This window comes from Heteronotia binoei, chromosome 12 (assembly GCF_032191835.1).
Source record: "Heteronotia binoei isolate CCM8104 ecotype False Entrance Well chromosome 12, APGP_CSIRO_Hbin_v1, whole genome shotgun sequence".
In the NCBI taxonomy this organism is placed as follows: Eukaryota; Metazoa; Chordata; class Lepidosauria; order Squamata; family Gekkonidae; genus Heteronotia; species Heteronotia binoei.
Genome location: NC_083234.1, coordinates 75,426,839 through 75,449,134, shown reverse-complemented (window position 1 = coordinate 75,449,134; position 22,296 = coordinate 75,426,839). Strand labels below are relative to the sequence as shown.

General features: G+C 50.9%; 1 protein-coding gene across 1 annotated transcript in view; it reads right to left on the bottom strand.

Annotated features, from left to right (window-relative positions):
• LOC132580435 (serine/threonine-protein phosphatase 2A activator) overlaps positions 1 to 21,693 on the bottom strand; it is a 60,301-nt gene extending 38,608 nt beyond the window's left edge. Inside the window, exons 1-4 of the mRNA XM_060251231.1 lie at positions 21,562 to 21,693; positions 11,651 to 11,751; positions 10,782 to 10,868; positions 1,487 to 1,612 (exon numbers count right to left, since the gene is read on the bottom strand). Coding sequence (XP_060107214.1) covers positions 1,487 to 1,612; positions 10,782 to 10,868; positions 11,651 to 11,751; positions 21,562 to 21,586 — 339 coding nt within the window. The 5' untranslated portion in view covers positions 21,587 to 21,693. The remainder of the gene's footprint in view (positions 1 to 1,486; positions 1,613 to 10,781; positions 10,869 to 11,650; positions 11,752 to 21,561) is intronic.
• Positions 21,694 to 22,296: the final 603 nt, after the last annotated feature.

The following is a 22,296-nucleotide window of genomic DNA, read 5'->3' as shown; positions in this document are numbered from 1 at the left end:
CTAAAGTGCACACATGACAAAAACCGCACTTTCAAAGCATTCAAATCAACCCCCCCGCAACACACACGTAATTGAAACAATTAAAAACAGAGTTAAAATACATACAAAAGATTAAAAACAGCAATTATAGCACTGGTTAGGAAGGAGGGATCGTTGAGGGAATGCCAAACAAAAAGGTTTTCACCCGCTGTCGGAAGACAGCCACAGAAGGGGACGGATGAACAGGGAGAGAGATCCAGAGATTTGGTGCCACCACTGCGAAGGCCCTCTCGCCCAGGCTGCCAACCGCCTAATCTCTGAAGCCAGGAGCACTCCAAGCGGGGCCTCCAGTGATGACTGTGGGGTTCAGACAGGCTCACGCACAGCAGCTGCACAAGCACCGTTTCCATCTTCTGCATCAACTCCATTTCACTGCACATCACAACGACTCAACACAAAGAGTGGGATCAAATGGGCAAGGCTTGCTCGACTCCACCCCACCGAGTGAGACTTGTATATGCAAGTCCTTCTCTCCCTGCAGAAAGCTAGCATATCATGCCTCTGCCATGGAAGCCCACTGGGTGACTTTGAAGGTAGATCAAGCTGGGCTGCTGTGTTAGTCCACAGCATTAGAAACGGGTAAGAGTCCTTAAAGACTAACAAAATTCAGGGCAGGGTAGGAGCTTTCATGAGTCATGGTTCACTTCTTCAGGATAGGTATCTGAAGAACTGGTAGCCAGTTTAGTGCAGTGGTTGTGCGCCGACTCTTATCTGGGAGAACCGGGTTTGCTTCCCCACTCCTCCACTTGCACCTGCTGGAATGGCCTTGGGTCAGCCACAGCTCTCATAGGAGTTGTCCTTGAAAGGGCAGCTTCTGGGAGAGCTCTCTCAACCCCACCACAGGGTGTTTGTTGTGGGGGGGGGGGAAGGGAAAGGAGATTGTAAGCCACTGAGACTCTGCGATTCAGAGTGGAAGGCGGGATATAAATCCAATATCGTCTTCTTCCTCCTACTCCAGCTCTCAGCCTAACCTACCTGACAGGATAGATTCAGGTGGGGCAGCCGTGTTGGTCTGAAGCAGGAGAACAAAGTTTGAGCCCAGGGGCACCTTGAAGAACAACAACGTTTTATTCTGGGCATAAGTTTCCATGTGCACAAGCATTGTGGGTGCATACGGAAGCTTATACTTTGAATAAAACTCTGTTGGACTTCAAGGGGCCCCTGGGCTCAAACTTTGTTTTGTTACCTCACAGTGTCATGGTGAGGATAAAACGCAGACAAGAAGAATGATGTAAACTGCTTGGGGAACCCACAAGGGAGAAAGGCAGGGCAAAAAACGAAGAGAAATAAATAAATGTCAGATGCTGCAGCAGCTAAAACCTGTGTTCCTTCCCAACACACCAGACAGGCCAAGCAAAATGGCCCCGCGTCCCAAACAGAAGGCAGAAGAACCCGGCACTGAAGAGAGAACGCAGCCATTCCGTTCCACCCTCCCGCTTTTACCTACCTGGTCTAGTTTGGCGTACCAAGTCCGAAAGGCCTTGTTCCCGAACCGAGAGGGTTGGTCCACCGGCGGGGTCTCGTCAATCCACCTGTCAAGCGTGTCCAGGAGAGCGACCAACTTTTCTATTGCCTGAGGCGAGAAGAAGGGGAGCCGGTCATTTGGGCAGGAGGTGGGCAGGGAATGCCGAGGAGCAAACCCAGAGGCCAGCTTCTCCCCCACACTCTGGTGCAACTCTGAAAGTCCCCCTCCCAGCTTTTGGTGTCGCACTGTGAGGTAACAGGTTACTGTGAGGTAAAGTTTGGCAAACCATTCTAGGCAGAATGTTGTGTTGTGTTGTTTGGCACACAACGACCTAAGTAGGGCAAAAGATTCCCTGCCCCTCTCCTCCTCCATTAAACACAGCTAGGTTTGCTAACTCAGGCTTGACAAATTCATGGCAAGGGGGGGGCAGTGTCTGGAGAGGGGGGGACACTGCACAGATGGAATACTTTACAGCAGGGGTGTCGGACTGATTTATTATGAGGGACAGATCTGACATAAATGAGGCCTTGTCGGGCGGGGCCATTTGTGTCATAAAATGTAATGCCACGTAACAGAGATATAAACTTTATAAAGGACACAGACAAACACAAAGATTTTTTAAAAGCTTAAAATAAAAGCTGCTTAAGACATTAGCACTCGTTGCTCTTCAAGGGGCTTCCTTTGTATCTCTCCCGTGTGATCCAGGGAACTGGGCAAAGGAAGCTCTGGCTCTTTCCTTCCTTCCTTAGGGGACCAGGAGGGGGGAGGAGCCTCAGCCAGTAGAAGGAAGGCACTGCTATGCAACTGAGAGAGCCTGGCAAAGCAAGTTCCCCTTCCTCTCCAAGGGAGGCGCCTCAGCCAATGGAGAAAATAGAGGTTCTGCTCTGTAGTGCAATTGAGCAAATCTGGCAAAGCAAGCTGTGATGCAGAAGGAAGCAGGAGAGAGGGAGAAGGAAGCAGATGACAGCCAGTTGCTTGGGGGGTCTGATAGAAGCCCTCCGGGGATCTGATTCAGCCCCCAGGTCACATGTTTGACACCCCCGCTCTAAAGCCCCCCCCGCCTGAGCTGCGGCCGCCTCCAGGGGGATTGAATTCAGTATGTTGGAGAGCATACCTGGAGATTGGCAACCCTAAAGCATACCTACTGCTAAAACATCCCTTCCTTCCCATCTTCTTGAAGCCTTGTCAAGGACGAGAATCAACACTGAAAAAATTAAATCTAAACACACCTGCACACGCCTCGGGATGGCAGCGTCAAAGCAGATGAGAATCAGAAAGCACTCCTTAATTAAAACCCATATAAACCTTGACCCATTAACAATATTAACAATAGGAAAGGCAAATGTATCTGGGGGTAGGTATTCCACAGTTATGATGCTGACAGTTGCTGATAGCTCCGCCCCCCTGACCTCACTCTGAAGGTGGGTGTGAGCAGGGCTTCCCAGGGCTTTTTTGGTAGAAAAAGCCCAGCAGGAACTCATTTGAATATTAGGCCACACTCTCTGACATCACTGTCGTTGCACACAGAGCTTTTGGGGTCGAAAAAGCCCAGCAGGAACTCATTTGCATATTAGGCCACACCCCCTCATGCCAAGCCAGCCGGAAATGAGTTCCGGTGTGTTCTTGCTCCAAAAAAAAAAAAAGGCCCTGGGGCTTCCAATGGAGATTTCAGTCAATAGGCAGGTTCACAAAGGAGAAAACAGTCAGCCCTTCAGACAGGGTTGCCACTTCCAGGCTGGGAGGTTTTGGGGGTGGAGCCTGAGGAGGGTGGGGTTCAGGGAATGGAGGTTCTTCAGTGGGTCAAAGGGGCCATTTTCTCCAGGTGAACTGATGTCTGCTTCTTGGAAATCAGTTATAATCCCCGGAGATCTCCAGCCACCACCTGGGAGCTGACAACCCACCTTCAGAGCTGAGCCCCTTGGTTATTTAAGGCTTTTAGAGGTTACTAGAAATGGTAACACACCTGCAGTATGGGGAGCATTGTCGGCTGGAAGGTAGGGTTGCCAACCTCCAGGTGGGGCCCGGCATTCGCCCACAATGACCACTGATCTCCAGATGACAGAGATCTGCTCCCCTGGAGAAAACGGCAGCTTTAAAGGGTGGACCCCAAGATTCAGAACAGCTCCTAGGCGATATCCCTCCCCAAATTCCCCTGTCCATGTGCACTGCCCCCAAATTGCCAGGAATTCCTCAGGGCAGAGTTGACAATCCTAGGGGGAGGCGTTTGTGAGTTTCCTGCGTTGTGCAGGGGGTCGGACTAGATGACCCTGGAGGTCCCTTCCAGCTCTAGGATTCTAACTGGAACCCACCGATCGGTTCTGCTGGCAGAGACACTGACCTCTAGGGCCTTCTCTGCTGTGGGTTGGGGGGCGGGATTATAGGAGTATTATTGGAAGTGCAAACGAGTACTGAATGCTGCTCTGCTCGGGGTTTCGAACTCTGTGCTTAAGAATTTCATTTATGAAACCATTTGTGTCCTGCCTCTCCCCTCCAGAAAGGGGCCCAAGATGGCAAGGCCCACCTGTAAATAATTGTAACCAGAGCTTTTTTTTCTGGGCAGGAGCTCCTTTGCATATTGGGTCACACCCCCCCCTGATGTAGCCAATCCTCCAAGAGCTTACACTAGGCCCTGCACGAAGAGCCCTGAAAGCTCCAGGATTGGCTACATCAGGGGGGGTGTGACCCAATATGCAAAGGAGCTCCTGCCCAGAAAAAAAGCGCGGATCGTAACAAACAGCAACAGCAGCTTGTAAAGGCCTGACTGGGGTCCTAATTTATCGGAAGAAAGGCAGACCTGCAAATATTTCAAATAAAGGTCACTTTCTCTCATTCCAACCCAAGCAATGAATTTTGGGCTCCCAGCACCCAAAGCGCAGCATCGAGGATGCCACGCTGCCTCCCACTGCAGCTCCTCCAGAAAGGAATTCTCCACCCAGCAAGAATAAAGAGGGCAAAAATAGCAGTGCAGGCTTTGCCTTTGCGGGAGGCATCCTCCAGGAGACGTTCTCCGCTCTCCTGAGCCGAAGTTCAATCCATCACTCCGCTCGGGAAGGGAAACTGCTGAGGCCAGCAATTTCCCGGCCCTTGAAGTGTTGCCGGAGAAGGGGAGGGGGGGGGGAGAGAGAGAGAGAGATGGGGAGTGGCAAGCCAAGAGACACTGTCTCCAATGCGTTCACAGAGCGCATATGCCCCCTTTGGAGGCATCAGTGTTCCCTCTAAGCTGAGTTCATGTGAGCTAGCTCAGTTTTTTAGCCTCTGGCTCGCACATTTTTGTCTTAGCGCAGCCTGCTCAGGAAGGATGACCCCACAGCACACAACTTGATGCAGGAGCTCACAACCGCAAAGCCGGTAGCTCACAAAGCAGAATCGATGCTCACAAGACTCCACAGCTTAGAAGAAGAAGAAGGTGAAGAAGATATTGGATTTATACCCCGCCCTTCACTCCGAAGAGTCTCAGAGCGGCTCACAATCTCCTTTACCTTCCTCCCCCACAACAGACACCCTGTGAGGTAGATGAAGATAATGGATTTATATCCCGCCCTCCACTCCAAAGAGCCTCAGAGCGGCTCACAATATCCTTTACCTTCCTCCCCCACAACAGACACCCTGTGAGGTAGATGAAGATAATGGATTTATATCCCGCCCTCCACTCCGAAGAGTCTCAGAGCGGCTCACAATCTCCTTTCCCTTCCTCCCCCACAACAGACACCCTGTGAGGTAGATGAAGATAATGGATTTATACCCCGCCCTTCACTCCGAAGAGTCTCAGAGCGGCTCACAATCTCCTTTACCTTCCTCCCCCACAACAGACACCCTGTGAGGTAGATGAAGATATTGGATTTATACCCCGCCCTCCACTCCGAAGAGTCTCAGAGCGGCTCACAATCTCCTTTCCCTTCCTCCCCCACAACAGACACCCTGTGAGGTAGATGAAGATAATGGATTTATATCCCGCCCTCCACTCCAAAGAGTCTCAGAGCGGCTCACAATATCCTTTACCTTCCTCCCCCACAACAGACACCCTGTGAGGTCTCTCACAGCAGCTGCCCTTTCAAGGACAACCTCTGCCAGAGCTATGGCTGACCCAAGGCCATGCTAGCAGGTGCAAGTGGAGGAGTGGGGAATCAAACCTGGTTCTCCCAGATAAGAGTCCGCACACTTAACCACTACACCAAACTGGCTCTCTGAGGGAACATTGGTGGCCATCTACGCTAGAAACCCTTCTGGTTCTCCAGTGCCGTGGGGCTGGCAGGGTGTTGGTGGGAGAAAAGCAAGAGAAAAAGCTCCCAAAGGTACAATCTAAAGGGGGGAGATTCACATTCCTCCTGGCTCCCCTTGAACAGACTGGTGGTGGCAGAAGGTCCCAGCAGGTCCCAGCTGACTGACGGCAACCCCGTGCAAAGCAAGAGATGTTCAGAGGTCATTTGGCTATTTCCTGTCTCCGTGTCATGGCCCTGGTATCCCTTGAAGGTCTCTCTTCCAAATACCAGCCAGGGCCAACCCCGCTTAGCTTCCCAGGGCCTACACGGCATAGTGGCTAAGAGTGGTGGACTCTAATCTGGAGCAACTGGATTTGATTCCCCACTCCTCCGCATGCAGGCAGCTGGGTGACCTTGGGCCAGTCACAGTTCTCTCAGAGATCTCTCAGTCCCACCTGTGTTACACCTGGGAGAGGAAAAGACACAGATTGTAAACCACTCTGAGACTCCTTCAGGCAGTGAATGATGGGGTATAAAAACCGACTCTTCTTCTCTGATGAGGGGCCAGAAGGCAACATCGGGGAAAGCCTCAGCCTCTCTGCCCTGTTCTTGGCCCTCCAGAGGAACTGGTTGGCCACTGCGTGAGATACAGCGCTGGACTAGATGGACCAGTGGTCTGATTCGGCAGGGCTCTTCTGATGTTCTTATCAGGAGAAAGCCTCAGCCTCTGTGCCCTGTTGTTGGCCCTCCAGAGGAACTGGTTGGCCCCTGTGTGAGACAGGATGCTGGACTAGATGGACCACCAGTCTGATTCAGTTCTTACAAGATCAGGCTAGATCATAAGAATATAAGAGAAGCCATGTTGGATCAGGCCAATGGCCCATCCAGTCCAACACTCTGTATCACACAGTGGCCAATAATTTATATATATATACATATATATACACACTGTAGCTAATAGCCACTGATGGACTTCTGCTCCATATTTTTATCTAACCCCCTCCTGAAGCTGGCTATGCCTGTAGCCGCCACCACCTCCTGTGGCAGTGAATTCCACATGGTAATCACCCTTTGGGTGAAGAAGTACTTCATTTTATCCGTTCTAACCTGTCTGCTCAGCAATTTCATTGAATGCCCACGAGTTCTTGTACTGTGAGAAAGGGAGAAAAGTACTTCTTTCTCTACCCTCTCCATCCCATGCATAATCTTGTAAACCTCTATCGTCACCCCGCAGTCGACGTTTCTCCAAGCTAAAGAGCCCCAAGCGTTTTTAACCTTTCTTCATAGGGAAAGTGTTCCAAGCCTGTAATCATTCTAGTTGCCCTTCTCTGCACTTTTTCCAATGCTATAATATCCTTTTTGAGGTGCGGATCCTTCATTTATTTAGAACATTTCTATGCTGCCTCTTCAAAGAAAATGCTCAAGTAGGTTTACAAAGTAGAAGCATAAGACCCAACACTAAAGCGGGTAATAATTAATAAACTATTAAAAACCTGGCCAGGCCATAAAAACAGCATAACATGTTGAGCAGCTTAGAAACAATCCCCATAAAATGGTCCCCCAGCAAGAATCAGACTATAAAAACAGTGTTTAAAAGCCCGGATTTTTTTTTTAAAGGGCCCGACACCTATAAAACTTAACAGACTACAACCATGTAGGGGAGTCACATTCTGGCAATAAAATGACAGCCTTTAACTTGGATGGCTTCAAAAGGAAAAAGATGCAAACAGTTCACAGGAGAAGAGGCTCAAATGATGACTATTGGCCAGGGCAGCAAGAGTAGACCTCCACGTCCACCTCTGAATACCAGTCTCTGGAGCAAGCCAAACAACAGAGATAGCTCCCATCTTGGTGGCCACTCACATATACTCAGCTACAGGGCTTTTTTTGTAGCAGGAACTCCTTTGCATGTTAGGCCATAACCCCTGGTGTAGCCAATCCTCCTGGAGCTTATAGCAGGCCGTGTACGAAGAGCCCGGCAAGCACTTGGAGGATTGGCTACATCAGGGGTGCGTGGCCTAATATGCAAAGGAGTTCCTGCTACAAAAAAAGCCCTGCAAGTCGGCTAGCTGTTGTTGCAGAACAGGAAGCTAGACAAGGTGGAAGGTGGTCTCGTCCATAAAGTGCCTTGCAGGTACTTCGACTCGTAACATTCGAACACACACCCAACTAAGCAGGGAGTCCAAGAATGGTGCTTTTAAAGCCTGGATCTGCCCTAATCGCGTGAGAAGAGGACATGAGGTTCCATTTTAACAGCGAAAGTGAGTCACTGGGGCAGTAGCCAACCACCACTATTGCAGGCCCCGTCTTTCCCTAAAGCAGCACCCTTGCCGATTACGCTATTCGGATCAGGCCCTGCTTCGTTCTTGCAAGAGGTCAGGTCCATTGCAGCGAGGAGCAGTTTGACCACCCCTGAGTTAACCGGACAGCCACTGGCGTTACATTTTTTTAAAAGGCTGCCAGTGTGCCGCCCTCTGCTGTCAGAGCATGGGCACGGCTCCTCATCTGGAACCCAAGTGCAGGCAGCAGTGCTGGCTAGGAGAACTGCTTGCACACCCACACACTTCTCTGCCTGGGAGGGCAGCCGTTAAGTATCTTCTCCCTTTTGCTCTAGGAAAGGGACAAAGAGGCACCCAGCAGCAGACAGGCAAGCCGGTGGGATGCAGCTGCCGGCTCCCCCTCCTCAATAAACAACTGAAGGAGCCCGTCATTCATCAGGGGAGGGAAGAAGATGAATTTGCCTGGCATCTCCGATTCAATTTTTTTACTTTAGTGGGAGGGTAAAACGTTTTTTAGAGGTGGGCCCAATTCTCCATCCTCCCCACCTCCCCCAGACGTGAAGTTCACCGAGAGAGTGGTCTCTCTGGTTAGCCTCCCTCACAAGGCTGCTGCAAAAACAAAATGGGAGGGGGATTACAAAGGGTCACAAATAAAAGGAAGAAACCAGAAGAGCTTCATCCTGGCTGAGCCACGGCAGACGAGACGCCTGAAGCACCCAGCCGCGTGTGAGACGGATGCTTTGTTTTGCCCCTGCAGCAGCCTCCCTGCCCGCCCCTCAAAGCCTAAACCATGGTTTTGGATAATAACTGCACCAAGTTTGCCTGTGGCTAAGGAAGTCCCCCGTTTAACCAGGGTTTGCAAGCTCAATTCAACCCCTGGTTAAGACAGAAACCCAGATTGGCATTAACTAGGGGGTCATTTTGTAGAAAAAAGATGCGCCAGAGCTCAATTGCGCAACGCATTTGTATAAGCCACACACCCCCTGACATCACCGGAAGGTGGACTAAATTAGATTAGCTCAGCAGCTACCTTAAAATGCTTCTTGAATTATAATCGCCATAATAAAACCTGACTCCCATTGTACTTTTTAACTGACTTTCTCCTACGTAGCCACATGATGATTTCTGTCAGTCTGCTTTATACGTTTTGGTTATTTTCCCATTTTTGTGGGGGGCAAATATCAGAAAGTTTGTCAAATCTTAGAGTTCAGCAAGATTCTCACGGGGGGGAGGGGGTTGAACAATGGAGCCTGGAAGCAAGTATTTGGGGGGGAGCGGGGGGAGAAGTAAGAAAGAAAGAGCACGATGAAATTTAGATGTTCTCCTGGGTGGACGTAGCCCATAGCCAGGGAGAAAACCTCAGCAGAAGGGCTGCGGGAGCTGGGGCCACAGAGAGGATGGCTGATGGGAGGAAATGCCTGATCCATGCTGGATGCCAGCAACCAAGCTCTCAAATCACGGTTTGAGGTTCCAAGCAGTGTTCCCTCTAAGCTGGGTTAGTGTGAGCTAGCTCACAGATTTTTAGCCTCCAGCTCACACTTTTTGTCTTAGCTCAGGAAGGATGACCCCACAGCACAATAATTTATGCAGGAGCTCACAACTTTAATGCCAGCAGCTCACAAAGTAGAATGTTTGCTCACAAGTTTTGCTCTAAAGCTTAGGGGAAACATTGGTTCCAAAGCCTGCCAAATGTACCGGTCCACTGCCATTACACAAACCGATGGCAGATTTTTTCCGATGCGTTCGCTCGGCCACAGATACAACTCAGAACTGTGCGAAGGGAGAGAAGGGGGAGCAGACTCAGCCGGAGCAGCACCCTGGGGGTGACAAGCAAGAAAGAGGAGGACGCGCTGGCAGAGACTCCACGGCAGCACAGCCCTCGTGTGGAAACGGGTACAAAAACTCAGAAACGTGACAATTGGGGGGGAGTGGCAAAGGAAGAAGAAATGGGTTTCTTAGTCCTCAGTGTTTCAGAGGGCAGCCATGTTGGCCTGCAGGAGAACAGCTCAATTCGAGTCTGGCAGCGCCGTAGAAACCGAGAAGGTTTTCGAGGGATAAGCTTTCGAGAGTCAAAGCTCCCTTCGGCAAGTCCTGTCAAGCGATGTTCCCTCTAAGCTGCAGAGTCTTGTGAGCAAAAAAATCTACGTTGGGAGCTGCTGGCATTAAAGTTTTGAGCTGCTGCACAAATTAGTGTGCTCTGGGGTCATCCTTCCTGAGCTAAGACAAAAACGTGTGAGCTGGAGCTAAAAATCTGCGAGCTAGCTCATGCTAACTCAGCTTAGAGGGGACCCTGCTGTCAAGTTGCCTGAGGAAGGGAGCATTGACTTTCAAAAGCTTATCCTCTGACATTCCTGCTGGGTGCTACTGGGCTTGAATCTAGCTAGCCCTCATTGTATTCTCCATCTACTGAAAAAAATATTTATACCCTTCATTTCCCACCGGCTACAGCTGCCAAGTCAGCCTTCTAAGTGTGCCTGAAGAAACCCTTGAAGCCACGGGGGGAATGGGACCGGGCAAGATTTCTAGTGCTCAGAAGGGTGGACTTTTGACACCCCACAATCCTCGAGTCTACCTGCAGAAAGTGGCCCAGAGCAGGTCCGGTAACAAGACAGTGCAGCGTTCTCATGGGTCAGCACAATTTTCCCACAGAAGGCCCCCAAATCCCAACCCTCGGCTTCTTGAGACAAAAGATCTCAAGTGTTGGGCGAGGCCTTCCCTCTTCCGAGAGCTGCTGGCGACTGGCTTTGAGAAGTCTGAGCTGGGCAGGCCGACTCCCAGAAGTCAGTTCCATCCACCCACCTCAGAGACTTTGTATTCGCAGGTCAGCTTCTTGCCTTTGACGCCTTCGTTCAGCGTGAGGATGAAGCCTATGTAGTCCGCGTAAGCCTGCAAAGAAGGGAAGGGAGGTTGAGAGCAGACACAGCCACAAGGAGGAGGCATTACCCAAACGCAGTCTAGTCTCCGAAGGCTGAGGTATTAATTCAAACTCATTAGAAAGCAATGGGCCATCAGTCGCCCGGTACGACATGCACAGGGGACCAGACATGAGGGAAAGTTAACACAGTCTTGGTTCCACAGCCCTACAATTTTGGCTAATTTGGGGGTTTTCAAGGCTGAAATGGCTTGTTTCTTAGCCTTTCACCCCACACCTCCTCCATAGAGCACAGGGCAGGGCACACGTCGTCTCTGGTGACATCTGAATACAGATCCTGGGCAAGCTGGAATTAAGTTTGCTTTGCCACAAGCCAGGATTCTGAGCCGCAGCCTAAAAGTCCCCAGATATTTCCTGAGTTGGACCTGGCAACTCTACGCTGAATGGTGGGCACAACCATGAAATGGTTCCTATAAAATGGCTGCCACAGTTTCCCTTCAGTCACACAACGAAGATCCTGCTGCTGAGGGAGCGGCTGCCGCCAAAGCGATGTTTTTTTTTTAAATCTGCCCAATCAGATCTCTAATGGCCAATCAGAAGGGCAAAAGCCCTACCTGACGCCTCCCACTTTGTAAAAACAGCTGATGGGCACCAGGAAAGATGTTGGTAGGCCCCACAGCACCCACAGGCGCCATGCTGGGAACTCTGGGCCTAGGCTCTTGCATCCAGTTCCCAAGTCCGCTTTTGTCATTTGGCCCTGACCTACAGTAGCAACTAAGCAAAGTCAACGACGCACCTGAGAGCGTTTCCACTTGGCCATGTCGGGAACCATGTTGATCTCCTTCTGGGGGATCATGAATTTTTGCTGGGGAGGTGGCAGCGCCTCCGAGGGCGATTCTGGAAGACAGAGGAAGAAACGGTCAAACACGGTTCGGACAGAAAAGGCCTCTTGGATCACCTCAACTCTTGGGCACGTTTGGGGAAAATAATCAAGCAAAGAGGTGTCCCGTTCTAGCTGGAAACCACAAAACCAACGTTATTTCTGGATTTTAGAGCAATGAAATAAGAGAGATTATTCTTCACCTAAGAGAGTCAGTTGTATAATCCACATCTCAGGAATGCATGAATTCATCCTTTGTGCTGAGGCAGCCCTGATTCAGCTTCAAGACGGTCCACACTAGTATAAGCACCCATTCACACATTAGTGGGCCACTTCTTTCTATGAGAAGGAGGCAACACATTCACAAAGGAGCAAGACTCATTGAATGCAATGGGATTTACTTCCAAATGCTTCGATTTGTACTGTAAATCTGGAAGTTGGGGCCCCAACTGGACCAAATGTCCCACGTCCCAAACTGGAAATGCAAGAAACTCTGATTCACTTCATTTTAAAACAAGGCACCATTCCATCACCCCAGAAGTTTTGCTTTGCCAGCTAATCAGCGTAATGCCCAAATGGTCAGGAAGAAGATGATATTGGATTTATATCCCGCCCTATACTCTGAATCTCAGAGTCTCAGAGCGGTCACAATCTCCTTTACCTTCCCGCCCCCCCCTACAACAGACACCTTGTGAGGTGAGTGGGGCTGAGAGAGCTCTTGCAGCAGCTGCCCTTCCAAGGACAACTCCTACGCAAGCTATGGCTGACCCAAGGCCATTCCAGAAGGTGCAAGTGGAAAAGTGGGGAATCAAACCCGGTTCTCCCAGATAAGAGTCTGCACACTTATCCACTACACCAAACTGGTTCTCTACACCAATTAAACTGGAACAGTTTAATAAGATGCTTCCGGAAATACATTAAGTCATTAAGTGCACTACTGCAGTCAATGATGCAAGAAACAGAACATTTTCACCTTAAGTGGTTACCTAGTTTTGATATGTGCACAGCACATCTATGCTCTGTATCTTATCATGGATCTGCTGCCCACTCTGCAAGAACCAGGGGAAATGTAGACAGAGCCAGGCGGGCAGCCGTGTCGGTCTGAAGCAGTAGAGCAAAGCAGAAGTCAAGTTGCACCTTTAAGGCCAACAAAGTTTTATTCAGAATGTAAGCTTCTGTGTGCTAGAAGCGTGATGAAGTGTGCTTCTAGCACACGGAAGTTTACATTCTGAATAAAACTTTGTTGGTCTTAAAGGCGGACCTTGACTCCTGCTTTGTTTATGGGAAATGTAGTTCTGGTTTAAAGTAAAAAAAAGGTAGTCCCCTGTGCAAGCACCGGTCGTTTTCGACTCTGGGGTGACGTTTTAACGGCAGACTTTTACGGGATGGTTTGCCATGGCCTTCCCCAGTCCTCTACGCTTTCCCCCCAGCAAGCTGGGGACTCATTTGACCGACCTTGGAAGGATGGAAGGCTGAGTCAACCTGGAGCCGGCTACCTGAACCAGCTTCCGCTGGGGATCAAACTCAGGTCGTGAGCAGAGGGCTCCGACTGCAGTACTGCAGCTTTACCACTCTGCGCCACGGGGTTTAGGAAGAAGCAAAGGCCTTCTGCTAATGACCCAAAAAGCTGGTTATTTTCATTCGGAGAGGTTTCCCCATCTCTCCAGGGCGTGACGACATGCAGCTGTTCCCTCTGTCCATTTTCTGACAGCTGTGTGACGAAGGGACCTGTCATTCTCTGCTGTGTCCCTGCAACTGGGAGAAAGAGGGGAGCCACGATCTGCGGGAAGCAAGGCGGCAGCATCTGCAACTGGAAAAGAGCCGCAGGGGAGACATCCACAGAACCTTGTGCCCAAGGACCCCCAGAGAACCCAGGGAATACAGTTTCAGCAAAGAAGCTTCCAACAGAGAGAAACTGGCGCGCATAGAAAATGCTGAGTGCACGCAGCAGAAGCGCAAGGCAAATGAGAAGACAGTCCTCCAAGGGGATCAATGTGATTGCATGTCCTTGCTTTGGAGACAGGGGAAAAAAGTCTCTGTAAAGCAATTTCACCTTGAAAGCGGCCCCCCCCCCCAAAAAAAAGCCGGCCAGGCCAGCGTTTTCGGGTGGCGTTGGAGGCGCAGAGCGAGTAAGCATTCGGAAGCAGCCCCGGGGAGAAAAATGCAGATTGCCATCCTGCCGAGTCAGCGGGACTCCTCTTCTTCCTCCTCCTCCCCCTCCCTTGGCTAGGGACACAGTTCATTTTTCCTGATGAGCCAGGAAGCAGGTCTGTCAAAAGCCCCCCAAAGTTCCCTGCTCTCAAGGATGAATGGCTACGCTCAAAATTCGTGGCGGGAGGGGGGGGAGGCATGTTTCAAGGTGAAACAGTCACACTGCCGAAAGGAAGGGTGAATCCGGACGCACTGCCGGAGGGGGAAAACAGACAAGGAAGGAGAGGCGTTGCACGTGAATCTGAGAGAGTCGTAAAGTCCCCATTCCTTGCTCGCCTTGCAGCGCACACAGTCAACCTCTCCATAATCCTTTCCAGCGATTCCCCGCTCTCATCTAGGAGGTCAGCAGGGCGGAAGCAGGAGACAGACGGGCACCAGTGTTCCCTCTAAGCTGAGTTAGCGTGAGGTAGCTCACAGATTTTTAGCCTCCGGCTCACAAATTTTTGTCTTCGCTCAGGAAGGATGGCCCCAGAGCACACTAATTGATGCAGGAGCTCGCCACTTTAATGCCAAGAGCTCCCAACTTTAATGCCGGTTGCTCACAAAGTAGAATTTTTGCTCACAGGACTCTGCAGCTTAAGAGGGAACATTGACGGGCGCCCCTCCACAGACTCCGAAGGAAGAGGAAGCGGTCAGACAAGCCGATCTGCCTGGATCCAGGCCTAGCTGAAAGCCACACGCACCATCCCTTCCTCCCCACCTTCCGGGCCCTGCTGGTTTCATCTCCCATGATGGTTCAGCAGGAAGCAACCAGCAGAGACGGCCTCCGCAAGGGTTACTTTTAATCAAATTTTAATTGGCACACACATTGTCTTTGGATTCCGGTGACCTGCTTTGGGAGCAAATCTTCAGCTGAAAAGCAGGAAATAAATGAGTATCACCACGCCAACACCTGGGATTGCCAGCCTCCAGGTGGGGCCTGGAGATCTCCTGCTTTTACAACTGATCTCCAACTGGCAGAGATCGGCTCCCCTGGAAAAAATGGCTGCTTTGGAGGGTGGACTCTATGGCATTGCACCATGCTGAGGCCCCTCCCCTCTCTAAACCCCGCCTTCTCCCAGACACCCCACCCCCAAAAGTATTTTCCAACACAGACCTGGCAACCCTACCAACACCCCCATCTGTCTAGCTTGATATTTTATCCCAGCCTCCATCCACAAAGTTCAGGGTGACATTCAATTTATCCTCAAAACAACCCTGCAAGGTAGGTTATGCTCAAAGAGACAGTTTAATGGCAGGGAATGAATTTCATCCCAGGGCTCCTAAATTCCAGACCAAGGATAAGAAGAAGACTGCAGATTTATATCCCGCCCATCTCTCTGAATCTGAGACTCAGAGCAGCTTAAAAAGGTCAAGGTAGTCCCCTGTGCAAGCACCAGTCGTTTCCGATTTTGGGGTGACGTTGCTTTCACAACATTTTCATGGCAGACTTTTTATAGGGTGCTTTGCCCTTGCCTTCCCCAGTCTTTTACACTTTCCCCCCAGCAAGCTGGGGACTCATTTGACCGACCTGGGAAGGATGAAAGGCTGAGTCGACCTCAAGCCGGCTACCTGAAAACCCAGTTTCTGCCGGAGATCGAACTCAGGTCGTGAGCAGAGCTTGGACTGCAGCTTTATCACACTGCGCCATGGGGCTTTTCAGAGCAGCTTACCATCTCCTATATCTTCTCCCCACCCCCAACAGACACCCTGTGAAGTAGGTGGGGCTGAGAGAGCTCTCTCTTTCAAAGACAACTCCTTTCAAAGACAACTCCTGTGAGAGCTATGGCTGACACAAGGCCATTCCAGCAGGTGCAAGTGGAGGAGTGGGGAATCAAACCCGGTTCTCCCAGATGAGAGTCCGCACATTTAACCACTACACCAAACTGGCTCTCCAACATTCTACCCGCAACACTGACTCTCCACCCCAGTACAGAATGTGTTCAGAAGCTGCCTGGGGTGGGCAGTGTTCTGGTGGGAGACTTCCAGAGAACTCCATGTATGTTGCCTTGATGTACTCGGTAAAAACCTCTTCTCCATCTCCCGCCTATCATCTTCATTGGGTGTCTCTACGTTCAAATAGTTTGGAAGGAGGGGAAATTACCTGTCCATTTTTCCCCCTGTATATCAGGCATAATTATGTATAATCTGAAATAACTCAAGCAAGTGAGACAAGCCCCGGCCTACAAAGGAAAGATGAGCTGACGCGGAGCTTCACAGGTCCCTTCCAACCCCCGGAAAAAGTAGAGAAGAAGCTTCCCCACAGAATTGCTTGAGGTCTTCCTCAAAGCAGGAATGGCCACAAGGATGCACTTTAACCTCAAGGCCAGATCCTGATGGATTTCAGACTTCTCTTCTGAAGAGGAGAGGAGAGGAGAGGAGAGGAGAGGAGAGGAGAGGAGAGGAGAGGAGAGGAGAGGAGAGCCAGTTTAGCGTGGTGGTTAAGTGTGAGGACTCTTATCTGGGAGAACCGGGTTTGATTCCCCACTCCTCCACTTACAGCTGCTAGAATGGCCTTGGGTCAGCCATAGCTACCGCAGGAGTTGTCCTTGAAAGGGCAGCTGCTGTGAGAGCTCTCTCAGCCCCACCTACCTCACGGGGTGTCTGTTGTGGGGGGAGAAGATAAAGGAGATTCTAAGCCTCTCTGAGACCCTGATTCAGAGACAAGGGTGGGGTATAATAAATCTATGGTCTTCTTCCCCTTCTCCAGAAGAGTGCAGAGAAAGATGGTGTGGTGAAGGAAACACAGAAGCCTTACAGCCACAAATGCGTGGACCAAATGTACCCAGAGGCCAGCTAGCCTCACCTTGTACTCTGAAGATAGATTCCGGCGGGTAGCCATGTTGGTTTGAAGCAGCAGGACAACAGTTGAGTCTAGTGGCATTTTTTAAGACCAACAACATTTTATTCCAGGTATAAACTTTTGTGTGCACCCAAACTTCTTTACTAGGGTTGCCAAGTCTCTCCGCCACCGTGGTGGGGGACTCCTCCTGCGAGTGCAAAGAGCACACAGTGCGATGGCATCACCCGGAAGTGACATCATCACACCGGGCATGGCACTCCAGGGCCGCTCTAGGATTCGCAGTAAAAAATCTATGGTATAGGGCCTTTGGGGGGCGGGGATCCCCCCACCAGCCTGCTCCGTCCCAGCAGGTTGGGGCCCCCCAAAGCGGGGGATCCCTCGCCCTTGGCAGGAGCTTGGCACCCCTATTCTTCAGGTACAATGAAGTTACCAGTCCGTACATAGAGGTAGAGGGTGAGCAGCAAATTAGCACACAACATAACGATGTATCCTTAATTGCAGAATGCTGAGAGTAATTAACTGAGACCCTGCCATCTTGTACTCTGAAAAGAAGGATGCATTAGCTGCAAGCAGACCAGTTTAGTCTGGGGACTCTTCCCAATGCACAATACCTAAGACCCCATAAGGGGGAAGATTCCCCCCTCCACTCCAAATGGGAAGGCAACCTACAGGCATTAAGGGAAAACTCGAAGAAGAAAAAGACTGCAGATTTATACCCCGCCCTTCTCTCAGAATCAGAGACTCAGAGGAACTTACAGTCTCCTATATCTTCTCCCCCCTCCCACAACAAACACCCTGTGAGGTGGGTGGGGCTGAGAGGGTTCTCGTAGCAGCTGCCCTTTCAAGGGGGTGACCATTCTATCCCACCTGGAATACCTTCTCTTACAGCTTCATTCCCAAATACCCCAAACCAACTGCAACTGCGCCCTCCATCGCCTCCCTGTACTTATTCCAATTGTGTTCCGAGTTCGTTACAAGGTGCTGGTTATTACCTTTCAAGCCCTATATGGCCAAGGACCTGTCTACCTTAGGGACCGCCTCTCTCCATATATCCCCCAGAGAGCACTGAGATCTAGCTCCCGAAATCTCTGGACCAAGGGAGGCCAAACTGAAAACAACGCGGGAGCAGGCCTTCTCAATAACGGCCCCCCATTGGTGGAATCAACTACCAGAAGAGGTACGGGCCCTGCGAGACTATAATCAGTTCCTCAGGGCCTGCGAACTGTCCTTTTTCAAATGGCCTATAAGATGGAATCCTGATGTGACAACTAGCCATCTGATATATACATATACACCGCGTTGTACGGTAGCACCTTTAACTGTAGTGGTTTTTTAATTAATTTATTAATGTTTTTATTATATTTTATTATATAATGTATTGTTAAAATCATGGTTCATTCCATGTCCTGAAAGCCGCCCTGAGCCTGTCTTGGCGGGGAGGGTGGGATATAAATAAAAATTTATTATTATTATTATTATGGCATCCCTTCAGGACCCTTGAGAGCCAGTTTGGTGTAGTGGTTAAGCATGCGGACTCTTATCTGGGAGAACCGGGTTTGATTCCCCACTCCTCCACTCGCACCTGCTGGGATGGCCTTGGGTCAGCTACAGCTGTCGCAGGAGTTGTCCTTGAAAGGGCAGCTGCTGGGAGAGCCCTCTCAGCCTCACCTACTTCACAGGGTGTCTGTTGTGGGGGAAGAAGATATAGGAGATTGTAAGCCACTCTGAGTCTCTGATTCAGAGAGAAGGATGGGATATAAATCTGCCATTCTTCTTCTTCTTCCCTAAGTGCTGCTTTTTCATGGGGCTGAACCAGGGCTCTACATTCAGAGATGGTCCCACCCAAGCGCCCGAAGTGTGTCTTCTACGGGAGCACCACCCTTTCTCTGGTTCAGGCACATTTCTCTCCCTCAGAATCCTGGCTCCTCTTTGTGAGGCACCACCGTTTCTCCACAGGGGCTTCCCTCTCAGGGGATCACCCTGGCCTCCCCACAAGAAACACCCAAACAGCTCATGTCACAATCCTAGTCCTAGTGTGGCCTACAGGCTCCAGGGAAGCCTGTATCAGATTAGCTACAGGGCCGACATTTCCCAGGATTGTTTCTGTCCCTCTGACTGGGTGGGCAGAAGTTCTGGAGGGAAAACTTGCCCAGTGGAGACCAGAGGGGTGGGACCTGGGAGGAAACAATAAAAGACCTGGCTAGAGAGGGGGATGTGCTCTCTCTGGAAAGACTGCAATCAGGTTCTCTCTGAAAAGGCTGGGCTGGAGGAAGGCTGCAGTCATGAGAGCTCCCTCATCCAAAGAGCGGTGAGTCAGCTAGAATCAGAGAAAGGGAACGTATAGCTTGTAGCATGAGGGATTTTGTTTTCTTTGCACCATCTTTACTGTTGCTTTTCACTTTCACTGTTGCACTAATAATTAAAACCACTTACTGTTCTTGAGCACTTGCAATGAACTTATTGTTGTTATACTGCCTGGGCCTGCATGCCTCTTTGGCCACAGATACAAAGTGCTTGCTGAGGAAAAAGGCAGGGATTGGGTGGGTGCTCTGGGCCCTCCCAGGCAGACCCTTACCTGAGTGGTGGCAGCCAATAGAAGGCCCTCCCTGATCCCCTGCTTGTGACACCTCATATAAGCCAGTAGACCCACGTCCATGCAATATAAGCCCTAAGTCCATGCAACTCACACGTATGGGCTAAAGGAGATACCCCACAAACATGGAACCTTCCCACTCCCCTTTTTCAAGAAAGCCTTTAGAGAATCTTCATACCTACAAGCCCCAGGATGCCCTACTTTTATTCAAAGGTATTTCCCCCCTCAAAGGAGACCTCCCCCAACAGGGGCACCTCATTTATCCATAGGCCAGGCAGTGAATTCAAGAGACCTGAGATGATCAATCATACAATTTTAACTGATTCACATAGAAAAGAAACAATAATCCTGAAAAAGTGGGGGGGGAGCATGTTTTCTTATTAGGCAATGCAAAGAAAGGCAGATGCTTGCCAATCTCCAGTTCTGGCCTGGAGATCTTCTGGAATTGACACCTATCTCCAGACCTCAGAGATTGGTTCCCCTGGCTACTTTGGAAGGCGCATTCTATGGAACCACAGACCCAGCTGCACTCCCTTCCCCTTCCCAAACTCTGCCCTCCCCAGGCTCAGGAATTCACCAACCTGGATCTGAGGAGCAGACCTCCCCCACCCCATCTCAAAAGGGGCTTTCCCTTCAATGAAAGGCAGACGACAGAATGCCTCTTCGGAGACTGCACCTGCCACCCAGGGATTTGTAAATCACATTAAAATAACTAGTTAAACGATACTCAGGGGCACTTTTAAAAATCAACCAAATAAGGCCACCATCCTACGCACTTTGTCTTTGGAAAACGCCCCACTGCCTTCAAAGAGATACCTCTGAATACATGCAAAGGACTAAACTATGAACACTGCTGACCCCTCGTCAGTACAGTTGCCAACCTCCAGGCAGGGCCTGGAAATCACCCAGAATTATAACTGATCTACAGGCTTATAAGAGCTCTGTTCACCTGGGGGAAATGGCTGCTTTCGACTCTATGACATTACGCCCTGCAAAACTCCACCTCTCCCCGGCTCCGCCCCCAAATCTCCAGGAACTTCCAACCTGGAGTTAGCAACCCTACTTATCAGCCGTGAGTATCACAGATTATCCTGGTGATGGGGCATATCCCAGCCATAAGCATTCTACTCATGGTGGAGGGGAAGGCCTTTGTGTTCAGATTCTCATGGGGGTGGAGAACCTGCTCCCCACGGAGAAAGCCAGCCACTATTACGAGGTGCCTCTCCCTTTGCCATGGCACCCTCCCGTATCAGAAAGCTACTCCACAGGCACCCCACACAATAGCCACACAGCACCCACGCCTAGGGTTGCTAGCCTCCAGGCAGGGCCTGGAGATCTCCAGTTGGCGGAGATCAGCTCCCCTGGAGAAAACGGCTGATTGGAAGGGTGGACTCTTTGACCCTGTACCACGCTAAGGCCCCTTCCCTTCCCTCCCCAACCCCCACCCTCTCCTAGATCCACCCCCAAAGTCTCCCAAGTATTTTCCAACCCAGATCTGGCCACCCTACCCCCACCCCAGATCCCCCCACACTGCAGAACGTCCCCATACAGGGACCCCCACACACACCAGAACCCGCAGGGCATCATATTCGGCCGGCAGCACGATGGGAACAGACACCATTGCTCCACGCTTATTATTATTGGGTTAGGGTTGCCAAGTCCAATTCAAGAAATATCTGGGGACTTTGGGGGTGGAGTCAGGAGACATTGGGGGTGGAGCCAGGAGTCATTGGGGGTGGAGCCGGGAGCAGGGGTGTGGCAAGCATCACTGAACTCCAAAGGGAGTTCCGCCCATCACATTTAAAGGGACCACACCCTTTTTAAAATGCCTCCCTTCCATAGGATAGGGGCGCCTTCTTTGGGGGCTCATAGAATCGGACCCCCTGGTCCAATCCTTTTGAAACTTGAGTGGTATTTTGGGGAGGGGCACTGGATGCTATGCTGAAAATTTGGAGCCTCTGCTTCAAAATACAGCCCTCCCGAGCCCCAGATACTCACGGATCAATTTTCCATTATACCCTACGGGAATCGGTCTCCATAGGGAATAATGGAGCGTCCAGCAGATATTTCCACCCCCCCTCCAACTTTTTGATGACCCTGAAGCGGGGGGGGGGCTCCAAAGCAGGGATCCCCTGTCCCCACCTGGGGATTGGCAACCCCATACGGGGCACATTCCCTCTGCCCAGACGGAAACCGCCATTCAGCGCAGCTTCCCCTCCGCCTGGTCCCCTCAGGACTCACCGGCCTGCCGCTCGCTCTCTGCCATCTTCCCGGCGCCGAGAGAGGCCACCCGCCGCCTTTCACCCCTCACCGCCTGACAGAATACAATAACCGTCAGTCGGCCATCTTGGAGAGGGGCACCGCCGGCTCTGAGGTTCGCGTGCGGCTTGGGAAGCCATAGCGACCCCTGTCGCCATGTTGGTCAAGGGCAGCGCAATCCTCCCGCCGAAAAGCGGCCCCTCGTTGCCTGGCCGTTCTGTTGAAGGGCCTCCTGGTTATATTCTACAAGCCCAGTGAATCCTGAGTGGCCATCTTGGCCAAGGGCAACTCCCACGTCTTCCTCCCGCGGCCATTTTGGTGAAGGGCAGATAGCCCGGCTTGGGCCACACTGTCGCAGGGCGCAGCTCCCTGCGCAGGACTTAAATGGGTAGCGCGCGTTGCCGTCGGCCATAGTTGGGCAGGGCATTGGACCTCAGTAGTGGCCATGTTTGTAAAGGGCATTTGTGCAACCAGAATTAAGGAACGGTGGGGAAGGGGAAATCATAATGCGAGTTCCTGGAGTAAAGAAGGAAGAAGATGAAGAATTTCTAATAGTAAAAGAGGTATCAGTAGAAGCTAGGGTTACCAACCTCCAGATTTCATGAAATTACAGCTGATCTCCAGACTACAGAGGCCAGTTCCTGGGGGGGGGGGGGGACTCCTTCACATTATACTCCACTGAGGGTCCTCTTAGGGTTGCCAGCCTCCAGGTGGAGC